The sequence below is a fragment of the Accipiter gentilis genome, chromosome 5 (genome assembly GCF_929443795.1).
Source record: "Accipiter gentilis chromosome 5, bAccGen1.1, whole genome shotgun sequence".
Taxonomy (NCBI): Eukaryota; Metazoa; Chordata; class Aves; order Accipitriformes; family Accipitridae; genus Astur; species Astur gentilis.
Window position 1 is genome coordinate 19,945,965 of NC_064884.1, and position 17,828 is coordinate 19,963,792.

The following is a 17,828-nucleotide window of genomic DNA, read 5'->3' on the forward strand; positions in this document are numbered from 1 at the left end:
TGCTGCATGCTTCCAAAAGACAGAGCATACTCTAAACCACTCACATGGGATGACACAATTAAAAAGATGCATTGAAGAGAATTTTAAACTCAAACTGTTGTTCTGAATTTTGTAAAAGTATACTTTGTAAAAAATGTTCTATGTAGGAACAGGCAAAGATCTCAAAGATGACTGGTGAAAAGACTTAGGAAGGAATTAATTAGGAATTGATACAAACTTAGCAACTAAGGCAGAAAACCTAGGGAGTAGGGGTAAGAAATAAACCTACCTACTTCACCCTTCCCAAAACTCCTAATTAGAAATAGCAGCAGCTTTAAGAAATCATCAGTCCTATATTTATGGTGTTGCTATAACGTGACACTTCCCACAATTAATGTATAACAGGGGCTCATTTTAAAATAACTTTTAATGGTTAACTTCCCAGGAGTTGGAATACCAGAGATAGAACTCTGTAGGTCATATTTTATCATGCTCTCTGTTCTAAGCAAATGAGTGCAGGTATTTACAAATCTAGTCATCATTTTCAATCAGATTTTGAAAACGTGATAGAGATGGCTATGAAAAATTTTGGGAACCAGTAATCTCAGATTCCAGTCACACCACTATTTTACAAAAAGGCAACATCAGAGTGCCCCCACAAAAGGCAGTGAACTATGAAGCAAAGGAAGAACTATCACAGGCTCCGAAATGTTTATGATGGCTTATTCTTTTTATCAGTTTATGTAAAGGACCACATATAATCATCAAAACAAATGCATACAAGTTCCAGCATACCCTGCTCATTTTTCTGCAGGAAGTAACAGTGCAAAAGATACAAGATGCAACCACAGCACACTATTTTGTACTAGCCCATCCCACCCACCAAATGAAATCTCTCCCACAAGACAAACAAGGACTATTCAAACATTTATTGTACGCAGAAGCAGGAACCAGGAAGAGCTGTACGCACAAGAGCGGAACAAGACTGAACAAAATGAAGAACACCCTTACCTGAACCGAAGGTGCTGGCTCTTGAGATTGCTTAGTGGTAGTTCCTTGGAAAGATGCTAAAGCAAAATTGTCAGTCTTGTGTAATACTGGATCATCAATCCTGGCAGATGCATCTGTCCTATGTGACTGCCACGTCTCTTTTCTATGATGAGATTCACCAGCTTGCTCATCTCCAAAGGCAGCCCAAGAACAGCTGTCTTTTTGTTCATCTTCAAAAGCATTCCAGTCTGTGGTCTGGTTACAACCTGCTGAACTGAAGTCCGCAAAGTCATCAGAGTCCTGAAAAGCAACACTCTCATCTTGAGGTTTTGGCACTGAATCAAAGTCTCCAAATTCACTATCATCACCATTTTCTACCTCAGTAGTATGCTGGAAGTCTAAGCCAGAAGTTTTACTGGTAGTATCACATTCTAAATTGTCAGCAGTCTGATTTAGTTCGACCTGATGCAACCTTGCTGGCTGCTGAGAAACGGTACTTTTGTCCCTGCATTCAAATTCATCATTAGGTTTGCTAATATGCATGGGCTGTTCGGAAGATCCTTCTAAATCTAGAGCATTTACTGATTCTTGAGCATTAATGAGGGTGGGAGATGCACTGCTGACTGAACCAAAATCACCAAAATCATCATCATGTGTGTCACTGCAAGCTACAACTTCAGTACTATTTCTACCATTCTTAAGATCTTCAGAATCACCCAATTTTTCTCCTGCAAGATCACACCTGAGGCTTTGGATCTTATCAGCCCTGATGTCCTCTGTTCCCAAAAAGTCATCAGCTCTAGTAAAATCTTTGCCATTCTCTATGCCATGTTGTCTTTTCCTCCCACTGTGGTCTCCATTTTCAGTAGTGCATATTGAACTTCCAGTTGTTTGAGACGTACTAGAAATTGCAGATTCATTATCTTCCAGTGCTGAGGGACCCTGTTCACAACTAATTTCTGAAATGCAAACCTCTTCTTCAATACGAGTTACTCCATTTATTCTGTTGTTCTCCTGAATGCTCAGAGAGTCTCTTTCATTAAGAACAGTGCATATTGTAGGTCCTGTTCCCTCTAAATGGATTGGGTTTTTGTTTGAGAATGTAGCAAAATCTGCAAATTCTTCACCTGAGCTAGGCATTGAGTTCAAATTTTGCTCAGTACTATGGGTGCTAGCAATTTTCAGTCCCTTTGAGTCACCAATACTGTCTAGATCTTCTGTTCCCTGAGGATTTACAGGGTCTGATGCTGCAAATCCATTTGTTAGAATCTCTAGACATGGAAGTTTCTCACCATTACAAGCATCTATTTGCTCATCCTGGCTCTCAACTACTATACCAGTTCTAACATGAGAAGAAAGACACTCTGATTTCCCAGTGTTGTCTCTTTGTTCCGTTCTTTTGTTTACATCTTCTAAAGTGGTACCTGAAGTTCTAAACTTAGATTTTTCTTTGATGGTACTAGTAGCTGACATATCAGAAAGTTCCTTAGTAAGAGTAGGAAGCTCTGCAATGCAGTCTTTATCTTTAACATTTTTAACAGAAGTGAAAGTTGCAATGCTAGCTACATTGCCAGAATAATCATGAAGTGGGATGAAATGATTTGTGGGTATAAACTCTTCCTTTGGATGACTGTAGTCTGCTGTGTCAAAATCAGCAAAAGCCACACCGGCAGTGCTTACACCAGAAAATCCTCCAAATTCTCCAAATTCATCTTCATCATCATCATCGGCTCCATTGTCTAGTGGTGGAGGGGATGAGGAGTACATTCGAATAATGTCTGGTTCCATTGTTTAGTTCCACTTCAAAGTTAATGTATTTCTATAATAGGGGAAAAAAGAAGTATATTAGAATTTGGCTAGCTTTTGTCATCTCTTTTTTTATTTTTACTGTTCCACATTCTATTTTAAAAGTGTGCATATAGGTCAAAGTCCATACTAAATATGAGAAAGGAATATTCCCCAAACCCATTTTCTAACCAATTCTTTTGTTTTAGAAGTCACAGAGAATCTACTAGAGACAGTTTAAGTCTCTTGTAAACTACTACTTGATCATATTCTCAGCAGACAGTGCTGAAATGCCAGAGCACAGAACACATTTGTCTTGAGCTGTTGTGCAACACACCAACACAACTAAACTCAGTTTTAACCCATCAGTTCTCTACTTCCTGTCACCAGCAATTCATAAAGTAGCCAATGACCCTGGTGCATCTTTTCCCACACTCACTTGTGCACTCAGCTGTACTATAGGACAGAAATTAAGCCACTTGATGGACTATGCCACAACAGTCATGTACGTAAGGCACCTTCAGTAGCACCAAAGACTTTGAAAGATGTTTCCATAAGCTTTGAAACTATGAAGGAGTGGAGGAAGGAACTGCTGTTACAATCGCTAACTATGATCTGCTGCCCTACTGTTTAAGTTTCTTTCTACCAAATTCATGGGTTTCTGTTAGGTCTCCCTGTTCTTTGGATTTCATAACTGCAAGCCAACACACTGTCTCCACAGTTGCTGCCACTAGCCTGTTTTTGTCTTACAAACCGCCAGCTGGGAAATGCCATTATAAGCACCAGCAAAGTCTAGAGCAAAACAAACTTCTTCATCAAAGCTTATTCTCAAAAGCAGAACGGAGCAAGATTATCCATAAAATATTTAAATGCAAATCACTAAATCACAGGGGAAAAAAAAAAAAAAAAGAAGAAAAAAAAGAAGAAGAAAGTATTTCCATGGCCTAGATAGAAACAGATTAAGAGCTCTATCTTAACATTGCAAACCATTACAGTAACAAGTAAGGTAAGGATGGAGAATTTTCTTTCCTAAAGAGTGATCTTGATTTTCATTTTTTTTTCAATATGGTGTGTAATTAACAAAACAATAACTACTACTATTTATAGATTCACAATTGTACATATCACTTAACTAGTTCATACCTTGGAGCCCTTAAAAGGAAAGCTACGACCAAGCTCTTTCCATTTCATATGACACTTGTCACGAATAAACTGTAACAACATAGTAAGCATTATCTACAGAAAAAGAGTGGAAAAAACCCTGTATATATTAGCTAATATTTGAATTTCTAACCACCAGAATAAGTGCAGACTTTACAACACTAGTTCTGGAACACAAATAAAATACAATCCTTAACTCTGATGTCTTTTGCAAATGACTTTGTACATGCACCTAAACAGCAGAACACAAAGGGTATACAACAAATGAAGCTCTGCAGTTCTTCTCAAGCACAATACCCCAGCACTTGAGCCAAACAACTCTCAGTATTTGCCAGCGAAGTCTGGCATCTTTAAGGTGACTAACATACCTTCAATTCTATTTTTTTTTAAAAGGGTATTTTGCAATTACAAAAGAACATCATGCTTATCAGATGAAACCATGAAATAATTTGTAACATCACATGCAAACTGAAGACGACTACAAAGGAATTTTATTTAGAATAAAGAGTAAGCTGTCAACAAGCTCCCACTTACGCTTACTCAGCACCAGCTGCTTAACAAGGTATTTGAGAGAAGCACTTCACTTTTCTTATCTCAGAGGCCTCATCTATCAAGAGCACTCTCCATTTCACATCAAGGTCTAGCTGTTTAATGTCATACACGAATGTAAAGATCCTTTCCAAGATGTCTGTAGAGTGTGACTTTGTGTTCACACAGAGATTACTCCAACCTGTTTAGTCTCCAAGCTTCTCAGTTTTCAATTCACTAAATACAATAATAGCATTTCTTTGTAACTATCAGAGCAGCCATTCCTTCTTTATACCAAAATTTCCAAGATCTACTGTTGTCAACCACCAACACTAAGATTAAACACCCAGTATATCCAGATTACAATTGATTTCTGAATGCTTTACTGCCGAGGAAGATCCACATGCTATACACAAAGATAGGCCCTGGTAGGTTCAAACGCTGGTTTTGTTCTTTTGTAGAAATAAGACCGATTAGGTAGGTATTGGTATATATTAGCTCATCTCAAGGCACCTTATCTTGGTGATAGCACTATATAGAGCTACAGGGGAGTTGGTTAAACAGTTAATGTCGTTGTGTCTGGAATTCATGAGTCCTATGGTCACAAGTCAGTAGCTCTTTAGTAACACACTGACATTTAGGAGAAAGGACAGAGGAAACTGTCAAGATGGGACTCACTCCCCACTTCTAATTCCTGGAAAAGGGAAAGGATTTCTTGTTTTGTTTGGGTTTTTTTTTTTCTTCTGTTTTAATAAAAAAAGGAGTGGGTTTATTTGGTTATAACAGATCATCCCTTGTAATTAAACTTGAGTTCACAAGTCTCCAGTTGAATCTCAGTAGACAATAGCATAAATTTATTATTAAACCTCCTGAAATTTAACAAGAGTTGTTACACCTATTTGGAAAATTCAATTGACACAATATTTATCATTTTATCCCATGTGAAAACAGCTGAAGAGACTGTAAAGGCAAGAAACTAGTTCTTGAAACAAACAAAAACCCTTCAACACTATTTCAAGGACAGCACTGACTGGATATAAACATTCATTATCCCAGAGAAAAAGGAGCTTGAACAGAAACAATGAAATGGCTGGAAAGAAAGAAGGTGAAAACAAGTATCCTACAAAAAACACCTTTGATCAGCTTCTGTAGAATAATACTGGAGGGTGGCATAAGCAACTCCTTGACCAAGACCGAGTACTATGATTGAAACCACTGCAACCTCAACAGTAACTTTATCATATCATTAGATGTTTTATTCTTTATTAGGCAGAGATGTAAAAACCCTCTAAAACACATCTCTAAAGCCATTTGAAAGGATTTTAAAACAGAAAGTGACAGTTGCACAGTATGTTGATTTACATTGGAAAGAAAAAGCTATATACCTAAACCCATAGAAATTTGAAGCAGAAACCCAAATAAAATCCCTAAATATTTCAATTACTCTCAAACAAGTAGTCTATAAAACATTGCATGCTTAAAAAGTCAAATGCTTGTGTGCTGACACAAGTTAAAGCTAGGAAGCTAACACATTTGATTTTGAAACCAAGATTTCTGAAGTCCACAAGACCCAGTCTTGAAGCTTTCAGTGCAGTATGAGTAATAAAGATCCAAGTTTAACACCAAAGTATTTATATATAAAAAAAAAATACAGATACATATCAGATTTTTCTTCCTTTGAAACAAAATTTTAGAATAATCAAGTCATGCAAGCAATTATATTCAAGTAAAAAGGAGATTAAATCTAGGTAGACCAGCCTCCCCTCTCCCAGAAACCTTATTTTTATTGCTGAGAAGTCATGAGAAGGGGAGGAAAAAGCAAAAGACATATGGAACCTCAAATTTTTTTCCAAATACATAAACTCACAGCCCTGTACATAGACAATGACATCAAAGTATAGTTTTGCTGGTTCAGTAATAAAACAAATCCACATTTTACTCCTACAGCCTCAAGTTTTCTAACATCTTGGAAAGCACTTTGATCAGCTGCAACTCTTCTGCTTGACTAAGAAGCGCTGCCAGCTCAGTGGCCTGCCTAGATTACCATAGCTTTATGGATAGGAATTAGATGCAGGACGATGCTGATGAGCCTCATAATTTATGCCTATATATAGGCCAATATTACTTAAAGTAAATTAAAAAATTGCAGTCATCACAACTCAGACTAAAGAACGAAGCCTAACTAAAAAGTTTTGGTTGGTTTTTTTTACTATATCTCAAAGCCATACCCTAACACTATGAATCAGAGGCCTTGAAAAAAACTTCTGAACTTTTCCATTAAAAAGAAAATTTGTCTGTATGTTTCACCAAAAGCATGTGTTTTGTTTTATTTTTAAGTCTTTTCAGATTTATAGGTTTTTATAAGTTGAGTTATAGGTTTGCACTTGAGTTATTTCAAATATCACATTCCGCTCTGTATTAGTAACCGCTCCATCACTTGACATCAGAAGATCTCATGCAAGAAATGCTGACAGAAATTAATTCTTAACCTGCACTGGATGTACATTCATATATTATCCATCATAACAACTTTACCAATTTTTTTTTTGTTGGCCATTTAGTTTATTTTTATCTTAACCTCACCTAAAAATAAATCATAATAGAGTTGAGAAAATCCTTAGAGGCAAGGATGCTCTAAAAAAGCCCCAATATGCAGCATTCAGAAAACACACTGAATAATGTGAGAGCAGCAAGCATCACAGTCCAAGGGAATTCACCTACAAGACTCCTTTTCTTTCCAGTTAACATAAATAAAAAAAAAAAGGGAGGCAAGGAACAAGAATAGTAGGGACAAGCACAGGACAAAGATAATGTGAAGAGGGGGCACAGGGGCTGAAGCAGACTGCCAAAGCCCAATCAGACATGTAGGAAGATCTCTGACCATCTAAAAACTTCCTCTCCCGCAACTTCTGCCATAAAGAAGAAACTTCCTTCAATTTTTCATTTCAAAGCACTTCTGAAACATCACAGGGATCATTTACATAGCAGCAGTCCAGTAGCACAATACTCTGCTCCAAAGATGTTTCAGTTAACAGTTGCCAAAACAGGATCTGCAAGAAACATTAACTGTGCCTTTAAAAATCTGATCATAGGTTTGACAGTCTACTACATGTTTAATCACTTTATACCCGTAAGAACCAACTGCATAATCAATCGTATGGACTTGTGTAAAAATTTTTTTTAAAATGTCAGCTACTTCCAACGATGTTACAGCTGCATTTTAAAAACTTAAAGAGCTCCAAAATGTAAGAATGCATATTATATATGAGTGTAAGGTTGGTATGTTAACACAATTTAACTGTTGTTTACAGAACTCAAAAGAATACCATACTCAAAGTCTAACAGAAGGAAAAAAGTCATACTAATATTACCTCTCCCCTTGACTGACTAATTAGGGATATTTTTAAACAGGGCATAATCCCAATTCTCCTTGAAATATAAAAACAGCATGGGAATTTTTAGCCTTAATGCAGTTTTCTTCAGAAAGAATTTCATTATGATCCCCTTTCCCAACATTCAAAAGTGTTCCACCTGTCACACAAACTATTGAACCAAATTCGTTGTTGTCCACTGGAACACGAACATGGTGAAAACCCACAGATCTGACAGAACAACAACTTTGTTCATTAATTCATTTAGTCAATCCCTGCTTTGTCTGGCATCTCAAACAGGGGCTAAGAGCTGGAACTGTGGCTTCATCTTTTGTAGTACTTTATACCCAACTCAGACACATTCTTTGTCAAGACATTAGGCTATATAATTTTGTAAACCTGGTATTTCAAGTGATTAACGCAAAACATGATGTACCTCAAAGTAGAATTTGAACAATTCTATGACCGATATGCAGATTATTTATCTTCTCCCTATTTTTGAGGGAATTGGCTCTCAAATGCAAGAGTCAGCTATGAAGTTAACATGCAGTTTTGCACTTATTTGTTCATTTAAACATTCTTGAAACATGCAAATTTTAAACAAATGGAAACCACCAATTTTTCAGCACACTATATCATAAGGATTCTTCTGAGTGAAATTATAACAGTTTTTACTTGCACATCATAGAGCAGCTACTTCTATGATTTGCAATATGAAACAACACAGGTTTCTTGGCATCAGACCTTATACCCTGAAGTGAAGAATCTGACAGAATTTAAGTGTTCATGTTTAGACTGAATTATTTTAGCCACAATCACATACTTATGTTGACAAGTGTCAGCAAGTTTTTCAGATCACCATAGTTTAATATTAGACTGATGATGGATCTTTATCAATTCCTCACGACATGCAGTGTCCAATATTTTCCAGAAAAAATAACTATTAAAGAATTGTGTTCTCTTTCAGATGCCATTTTCTGCAGTCTTTTACCTGTTTGATTTTTTTTTAAAAAAAGCTGAAAACATTAGTTAACTTCTTGCTTCCATGTGTTTCTTTATATTCATACTTCGATATTCATTATGAAGGAATTTGACAAACAAATTTCAATATCATAAATAGAAGACCACTTTTAAAGTAATAGTAGAAATGTAATTCACCAATACACCTATGAGTACATATGGACATTTTACTATAAAGAAAAAAAAATTGCTGATTAATTTGGTAAGATTCAATTCTCTTACTGCAGCTCTTTGTTTAAACCTTTTTTTCTAAGTTCACAAGAATTTAAGAATGTTACTCAGGTTAATTTAAAACACTCAAGAGAGGAGACAAAACAGAAATCAGTAATGCTGGAAAAGATAAGAGTAGTAGTTCACTTAAGTTTTGATAGTGCAAGGATTCACAGAGACAAAATGCATACCCTTCTTTTATCTCAAGTCACTAACCAGGTTTCTAAAACATTTATTATCAAACCAGGGTATCTTCTTATTTGCTTGCAAGTAAATAGGGAACAATATCTGCTTTCCTCATACACGGATCACATCCATGTTCACTACCTTTTTGTAGAATAATAGCAATGGTCTAATAAAGACATGGCAGCAAAAAGAACAACGTAACTACAATACACAAAAGCAGGTATAAATATTTCCTTCTCTGCGTATCTTAAGGCAAAACTTGAAATAGCATGTTTGGCTCTTATGTAAGACCTAGAAAACTGGGAGCCTACAAGCAAAAAGTATCTCTAAAGAAATACTTGAGGCATGTAAATTCAAAAGAAGAAACTCCTTGTACAGCAGAATGTTCCCTTTAACTTAAGACGAACATTAGCAAAACAATGGATAACCCCTCAGCTGTGGGTTATTCTGAGAGCAAAACTGAGTTAAGCAACCCATCACTTAAAGCATAAAGGAAACAAAATAATCAGAAATGGCATGATCAAGATCTCCATGACAGAAACAACATTACTGAAATGCCCCACAGTTAAAGCCTTGCAATGGCAAGGAGATGGATTTAAGTCATTAGCTGCTAGCATCTGATCTTTCCAAGAACATTTAACTCTTCTACTGCAAGGAAATTCCTCAAGCAGATACCAAAAATACCACAGTAAGGACCAGATTTAGACTTCTCATTACAGCCAAATGTTGGCTTCCAGTAGAAAAAGCTGTTCTCTTCTGCTATAACTTTGCCTTTTCATTGGCTTATGAACAATGGAAAATGGATTTACAGTCTTTCTGAATCCGAGAACTTATTTCTAGAAAGGTTGTTGTAAATGAGGGGAGCCTGTCTGTTAAAATAGCATCTACAACCCAAATCCACTCTAGAGAGAGACACTGTCCAGACTGAAGTCAATACGTTCTTAAATTAGTTTAATAAGTTTAGTTTTATTTTTGGAATAAGTTACCAGCAAACAAAATACAGCAAGAAAATGTTTACTTCATAAAGCCTCCAAGAAATCAATGTTTTCAATTTTTAATCTAATGCTCTTAGAGACAGAAGGTCCATTACCCAAAGCAGGAGTTTCACAGCACTTTTTTTTTCTTGGACATATATGAGTTGAGGAAAACAATGTTCTCCAGTTCCAGTAAAGCAAATGTATCTAAGCCTTATTTCTCATTATCCGACACTTGGAATTAAGCAACACTACTGTACATTACTGTGGTTTCAACAAACACTGAATATGCTAGACACCTTCTATTAGAAAACATTGTATGTAAAATTAACATTAAAGTAACTCAGGAGACTGCCATCAGGGTTCAGCCACTTATCTCAGGCAGCTCATTCTTCCTGTGTTCCTGCCCTCCCCAGGACGGCAGTAAACACTAGGCATCCTCAGACAATCCAGTATACAAGATTCAAACCTCTTTAACAGTGCTGCTCTTCCTCTCATCACTGACAATACAGGAAGACTATGTTAGGTGGCACAAATGTGAAACTTAAACAGATCTGAGATATAGATATCTCCCTTTAAATTTTACTTGTTAGATTACATAAAGAAGCAATCAAACCCGTACTTTCAGTAGTTGTGCTGTTTCAGTTCTCCCTATTTCATTTTGGCTTAGCTGTGGAATCAGAGAAACACTTGAAAAATATGAATCTAAATGTTCTTAGTTCATGAAACTTTTTTTTAACCAAGAACAGCATTGCTTCCCCCAAACCAGAAGACCAGATTATTTTTATAAAGTTACTATAAGCAACAAAATTTAATGTTCCAACTCAAAATCTACTGACTTGCTTTAACAGCTGAGATAAAGACACTGTCTGTACCTAAATTCGCAAACAGACAGTGGGGAAAATGTTGTAAGAACAAGCATGTTTTTAATTCATATAGGCAAACACAACTGGCTGGGAAAGTCAATCAGGTTTAAAATCTGGCTCTGTGGGAACACAATATTTGTGTCCAATGTACAGCACACATCCATACAATGTGTAAAGACAGATGTCATAAGTAACACGTAACTGGGATGTTTTCATCCTTACCATTTCTTAAATTCCTTTTAAAACAGTGTTCAACTCGGTGAGAAAATCTATTTCTGGATGTTACCCTTAAACATGTTAGCTGGGAACTTGTTCTAAATTAAGACGAAAAGATGCTGCATTAGAAAGTATTGGAACTAGATTACCTAAAGTCAACTGTTCTCAGCGATTTATTTACAGAGTAGTATGTTTTCCATCACATATAAACCCTTCAAACAGACTACAGTGAAGAGCAGGATTACAACTGCCCAGAGGTGCCCTCTTATATGAAAGGTTCTCCCACAGCTTGGCAGAGGAAATACGGTTGCAGAGGGAGAACAACCATAGGTCTTCCTTCTATTACTGCAAACTTTTGCTTGTTTTTAAGTGAACAAATATTTTCTTCAACATGCAGAGAAGAAATAGGTGAAGACAAAAAAAAAGGCAAAAAACCCACCTGAAGCAATTTAAACACACGTAGCAAGAACAGGCTTACATTATTCATCATTCATCCCACCTACAGACATGATCTTATATTAAAAACACAATATAGGAGGGACACCTAATACTTCAAAGAATAAAATCTATTTTCCATCACTTTTCAATAGCCATAAGAACTTGAGGTTTCACATTTCCTTCCCGCTGATATCTACTTTCAAATGCACTAAAGCAAAACAAGATTTGACCTTCCTTGTGGTTCCTCCAAAACAGGACTTCTGGATTTGAAAAACACAAATTATTTGCCTTATAGAAGCACACTCATTACATCACCTCACAACTGGTACCAATACAGAAATATTCTTTGCAGTATCAATCCAAAACTTTAATTGCTAAAGACATTAGCAAAGTCTACTGGAAATGAGACTGTCAGTTTTCAAACAAGGCACATTTCAAGGCCTTTTCTGTGTGCATAGGAGCAGCTTACACAGTGTGTTTTCTGCACAAAGGAAAAATAAAATCAACAGACAGAATTTCTGAAACCTAGCAATGAGTAGATCTAACACACTTCTCTGAAGAGGACTATCTAGAAAAGTTATGAGTATTTTGAATCCCCATGAAAAAGGTTAGCGTGTCATTGCATTGAAATGTTCACAAAGACGTAGTTTGAATTGTCGAACAGTACAAAAGCACAGAAAGGAATGAACATTTTGTCAAAAAAGATAATGAGTATCTGAAAGAAGATTATGCTGCCGAGTATAGTGAAAACAACCAGATCCAGCACCAGTTTCTTTACCGCTGCGTTTCCAACTGATACCACTATATAGCTGCAAGGAGAGCTCTATGAATATTTCAAGAGAAAAGGGCAAAGAGTTGACAGAAGTCCATCTAAGCTGCTCTATAATTTCCACTGTGAAAACAAGTCTTTTCAAAGTACTGAAAGTTTCAGAATATTATTTTATTTAATTAGGGTGTTAAAATGCTTGCATTAAATTAGTAAGTTACTACCGAAATTTTTAAGTATAAATGTAAGATCCCACACTGCCTTCATCAAACACAAATACGTTTCACTGTTTATAACTGAATTTTATGGACTAGTAAATCCTTTGCTAAAGAAAACCATGATCTGAATAAAAATTTTTAAAAAAATATCATTGGTGAGCATGAACTGATCTATTGAGACCAAGATCCTTCAACTGCTTACTTATAAACAAATTAAGGAAGTAAAAAGAAGAGGTCATACTTTCACATGACCTTAGAAGGTCACATGACATGTACTTTTATGCAAACATCATGTGGAATGGAAACACCATAGCCGCATTAGTTTTTCTCAAGTCTCTTTGCTATGCAGTTAATTTGGTTTTTTAAGTTTAAATTATCCCATCCTCAAATTTATGCTATTTATTTTCACTGATATGAAAGGAATTTTTCAAAAAAACCCAAACAAACAAATCCTCAGTACCTACAGGTACTTAACCTCTTCGCCCAGCTCTCCCAATTAATGTTATATTCCTCCAGGTACAGCTCCAACTTCAGGAAGAGGAACCGCTGCCTACGTATTAGCTGTATGAGCATGCATACAAAGTTTTGTGTGTGCTGACAATACAACCTAAAGTTTTTATGCTTAAAGTAGGCTAATTGGTTTTCCAAGTCTAGTTTATATGTCCAGAGAATAAAACAAGGAGGAAATACTTTTAATTTTGTTCAACCTCCAAGGACCAGCCCAGTTAAAAACTAGCAACCATCAAACTCACTTTACCATGGATTCAACAGCTTGAAGAAATCAGTTCTAATGAAACACATCACATTGTAAACCATGCATGAAAACAAAAGTTATACAACCAATGCACTACAGCTCTTGCCAGTGATGATGCTTCTACTCCATTTCTGAACAGGTGTTTGCTTTAAAAGGAGTGTCAAACTTCTGAAGGTTTCAATTTCTGTGCTGAAGCTGGAAGGAAGGGGCTGTCACCATCAAGAAGCCAACTTACTGAGCTCTGAAGGAATCCCAAGGCTTAACCCTTAAACCCCTGGTTCAAGCAATTATCTTCTCTAAGGAAAAAGAATATTTTGGTTCATCAGGTAGCCACTTACAATAGCAAACCGAAGGGTTAGGACCTAATAGGCATTTCAGCAATTTTGCCCTATTTTAGAGCGGCGTTACTTCTAAAAAAAATAAAACCAAACCATAACTCTGCTTCAGCATGTCATCTTCAGTTGCATTTAGCAACAGCCACACTTTACACCCCTTAAAAAAAGAAAGCTTATGAGGAAAAACCAAACACACAGGTCAGCTTAGCTTCTTGTACCACACCACCGAGCCCTCTCTTCCAGCTGCGGCCCCGCTGAACCCCACGAAAACGCGGGGCACTCGCCCCAGGGCGGCCGCCACCCCACCCGCAGCCAGGAGCGGCATAACGCCGCTCGGCCCCCGGGGCCCGCCGCCGAAGGACAAAGCCGCCCGGCTCCCAGGCCGGCCCTGCCGCGGCCCGTCCCCCCGCTCCAGCCGCGGCGGGACGAGCCGAGGAAGAGGCACCTCAGCGAGGGGGAGCGCTGCAGGGCTTCACTCGCCTTGCCCAACTCTCCTGCCTGGCAGGGCGGCCCTGCCCCCGCCGCCCTCCCCCGACGATGGGGGGGGGGGGTGGGGCGGCGGGGAAGGACGGAGAACACGATGCGCTGGCAGGCCCCGGCCGCTACAGGCCTCCGGGGAAAGCCCCGAGAGGGCCCCCGCCTGCCACGGCGGGGCAGGGGATGCCCTTCCTCGGCCAGGCCCGGAGGAAACGAGCCGCCCCCCGCTCGACGGTAGCGGCGGCGCCGTCTCTTACCTGCGGGCTGCGCGGGGGACGGCGGGGCCCGGGCGGGCATGGCGGCGGGCATGGCGGCGGGCGGGCGGGGGGGGGTGGTGTAAGGGAGGGAAGGGGAGAGGGGACGCGGCCGGCTATCTGAGGCCTCCCGCGGCAACCGCCATCGAGGGGGAACCCATGTCACAGCGACAGGAACCGCGTCGCTGCGGCCCGGCCCCCTCCCGGCGGCCACCGCCTCCTGCCCCGTCACCGCCCACTATGGCCTCCCAGCAAGCGCCGCGTCGCCACCCCCGGACGCGCGTCACTTCCAGCAGCGGCCAGCGGGGCGGGCACGTAAATAAATAAATAAATAAACGAGCGGCTAACACTGCTGTGGTGATACCTCTCCCCCCCCGGTAAGGTTAGATGGTGGTTTAACCGCGCAGTTGCCATCTTAAGTGCTGGCAAGTCGCCTACACCGCGGTAGGACGTCCATCTTGGACGAGGGGTGAGGCGATGCCATGGGGGATGCTGCGGCCGCCATGTTGAGCTTGGGAGGAAGAGGGCAGCGCCGGGTTTGCGGTGTTTTCCGTGCCCTGGCGTAGGCAATATGAGGTGTTTACGTTATCTTTTTTTTTATTATCCCCCCCGGGGTGTCCTGTGGGCTGCGCCAGGTGAAGCCCTGCGTTAAGGGCTGACCGCACTCGGTGCCAGGAATCCTGTCAGGGATCTCGTGATAGGGGCCGGAGCCGTGCGGGCGTTTGCCCGCAGAGAGGCGCCGAAAACAGGCAGTGACATAAAAACCCATCCGAACTAGAAACGGGGAGTCTGGAGCGAATCCTTGCTCGCAGCTGGCCGGCGGTGCGGGAAGAGAGTTGGTGGAAGGGCTGTGCTTCACGGGCGGTACCGGCGACACCGGGGGGGTGCGGACCCCAGCGTAGCTTCTCCGCCGCGAACACGATCGTGGTTATACCCACGCGATGGGAAGGTTTAATTTCCAAGTCTTGAGGGTTAGGCTAATACTTCTGCATAGGAGATTGTTTATTGCAAAGTTTCACCCCTTTGAAGTTGGGGGGGGGTGGGGGGAGGGGCGAGTAGTCTGATCCTATATGTATGATCCTGCAGCCCTGTTTCCAAACCCACCTCTGGAACAGGCTGTCATACCACTATTCCACTTTTATGTCTCGTTGTGACCACAGGGTAAGTTCCTTCAGCTTCAGCGTTGCAAACCACTTAGTCCAGGTGGAGTCCCTGAGGGCCTGTCTGGATCGTGCTCAAACCTTGGCTCATAAGCAACAGGGTCTGTTGGAGTTACCATTTTCAAAGAGTAGCTTGGTACAAATTTGTTTCTGGAAAAAGAGATTCATATGTGCCTATGCTTCATAGGGAAGGTGTGTACAAAGGCTAGTTGTAAGTGCAACACCAGTCAAGTCATGCTTTAGTTGAACTGGCTTTTTACGGTTTTGTTTGCTTGTTGGTTGTGTAAATTCTGTAAAAAGGACTAGAAAGACTGGAAAAAAGGCATACAGACAAATACTCTATTTTAAAAATAATTTTAATATTTTTTAATATATTTTATTTGCTTTTTTTCCCCTAGGCGCACAAATAGGCAATGGTTTGACCTCATAGGTGAAAGAACGTTTACAGCAAAACCACTAAATGAAGTAATGAGAAATAACAACACATGTAGGCTACTGTTTTACAAGTATTCTGATTTTTTTGTTATTGTTTTTTAATACCTGTTTATACTCTACCAGTGAATATTGTCAGAACTACCAGCACATACATTAGGTCTTTAAAAATGCGTAACATGGGTTTAAATAATGTGCAAAGCCTGCCATTCATCCTTTGACAGTAATGAAGTGAATGAACATTGTACAGCAGTTACAACATGCTGGCAGATTACAATAATAAAATAGTGATCAAAGTGTAATATTAAAGCTTTGTTCCTACAGAGGCTTAAGCAGATATTTAAACACACAGTAGTTTGGCTGAGGAAGGCTTAAAACAAGGCTATTTGTAGAACTTTTAATGTTTGAGATAGGTTTGTGGAATAAAAATACCTCAAATGCATTTAAGAGTAATTATAATTCACCTGCTAATTTAATAAACAATATAAGGCCTTTGTGAAACATGGAGAAATTATATTGTTAATACAATGTTTCTGTTACCTTAGGAATCCTGTTACAGTAGCTGAAGATACATCATAGGTGGCTATTAATGAGTCTCTATGAGTATTACATTTCGCCACCTGGTGGCTGTTTTCTTTTTTTCAGCTTAGTACTAGAAACCCAGTGGAAAGCTTGTGCTGACCTGCTAGGACAGAAGGAGAAGTGGTGAGGGAACTGGAAGGTAGGGCAATTAGCAGTCAAAGATCTTTGACCTGCACCCAGTGTACAACAATGTATTTTACAAATCATAAGGGTGCAGAGAAAAATCTGTAAAAGCAGTGAAATACTTTGTTGTAAAGCAACAGACAAACTAGATTGTATCTAGCAGTAGTCATTAAGTTCCAGGGGCCTAAAATATACCTCAGTGTGTGGTGCTAGTCCATAAAGAATCGTTTACCATTCTAGCTGTGTTAGTTGATGGTCATTGGCCATGAGTGTTAATCATCCTTATGGCAACATTGTAAATAATATAATTAGAGAAGGTAGTTTAATAATTATCTTCTCTTACATAGCTGATGTATCGATGATTTGGATGAGCATACAGAATAAACACACTGCCTGTAAACTCCCCAGACAGCAACCTGAGCCCTAGCACCCTAAAAAAAAAAAAAGTGAAGCCCTTCTGTCAAAAAGACACAACACTGTACCACAGGAAAGGAGCCAGAAAGATCGACAGTGTCAGTAATTAGGTCCTAGAATAAAAGGAAATTTGTTAAGTAAAATTCCCAGATGATTTGAGGAAGTGACTCATATCCTAAGCTACAAAGAAAGGCAGAAAATCCCCCCAAATGGTCCCTGCCAGTTTGACCAGGGGGAAGTTTTCCTTCTCTTTCTTGGTAGTATTCAGTAGTTTCTAGGACCAGAAGCTTTAATCCGTATGCAGTTGTGAGTCTGTAAAAGTCATTTAACTTGAATGCAGGATCAGACAAGAGGTAAGCGTTCCACATAAAAAAAATGCAGGTGATGTCAATCATTCACACTACGCCTAAGTGAATAAAATGTGTGGGATTTCTTTAGTCATTCCTGCGTAAGCTTTGCTGGTTGAAGGAGCTTACATTTGCTTATGAAGGCAGACTAACTCTTTATAATAGCATTAGCCATATTATGCATTAGTTCTGTGAAATGGAACCCATGGGTTACAACACTAATATCAAGGTTGTAATTTCAA

General features: G+C 39.2%; 1 protein-coding gene across 4 annotated transcripts in view; it reads right to left on the minus strand.

Moving 5' to 3' along the window:
• The window catches only part of AFTPH (aftiphilin), a 47,563-nt gene extending 32,759 nt beyond the window's left edge, over nucleotides 1-14,804 (minus strand). For 2 of the 4 annotated variants that reach the window (XM_049801536.1, XM_049801535.1), the window contains exons 1-2: nucleotides 14,532-14,800; nucleotides 991-2,788 (exon numbers count right to left, since the gene is read on the minus strand). In XM_049801536.1, the coding sequence (XP_049657493.1) occupies nucleotides 991-2,757 (1,767 nt within the window). In that variant the 5' untranslated portion in view covers nucleotides 2,758-2,788; nucleotides 14,532-14,800. Of the gene's footprint in view, nucleotides 1-990; nucleotides 2,789-14,531 lie in introns of all 4 variants that reach the window. The other 2 variants (XR_007506148.1, XR_007506149.1) reach the window with 2 other exon arrangements.
• Nucleotides 14,805-17,828: the final 3,024 nt, after the last annotated feature.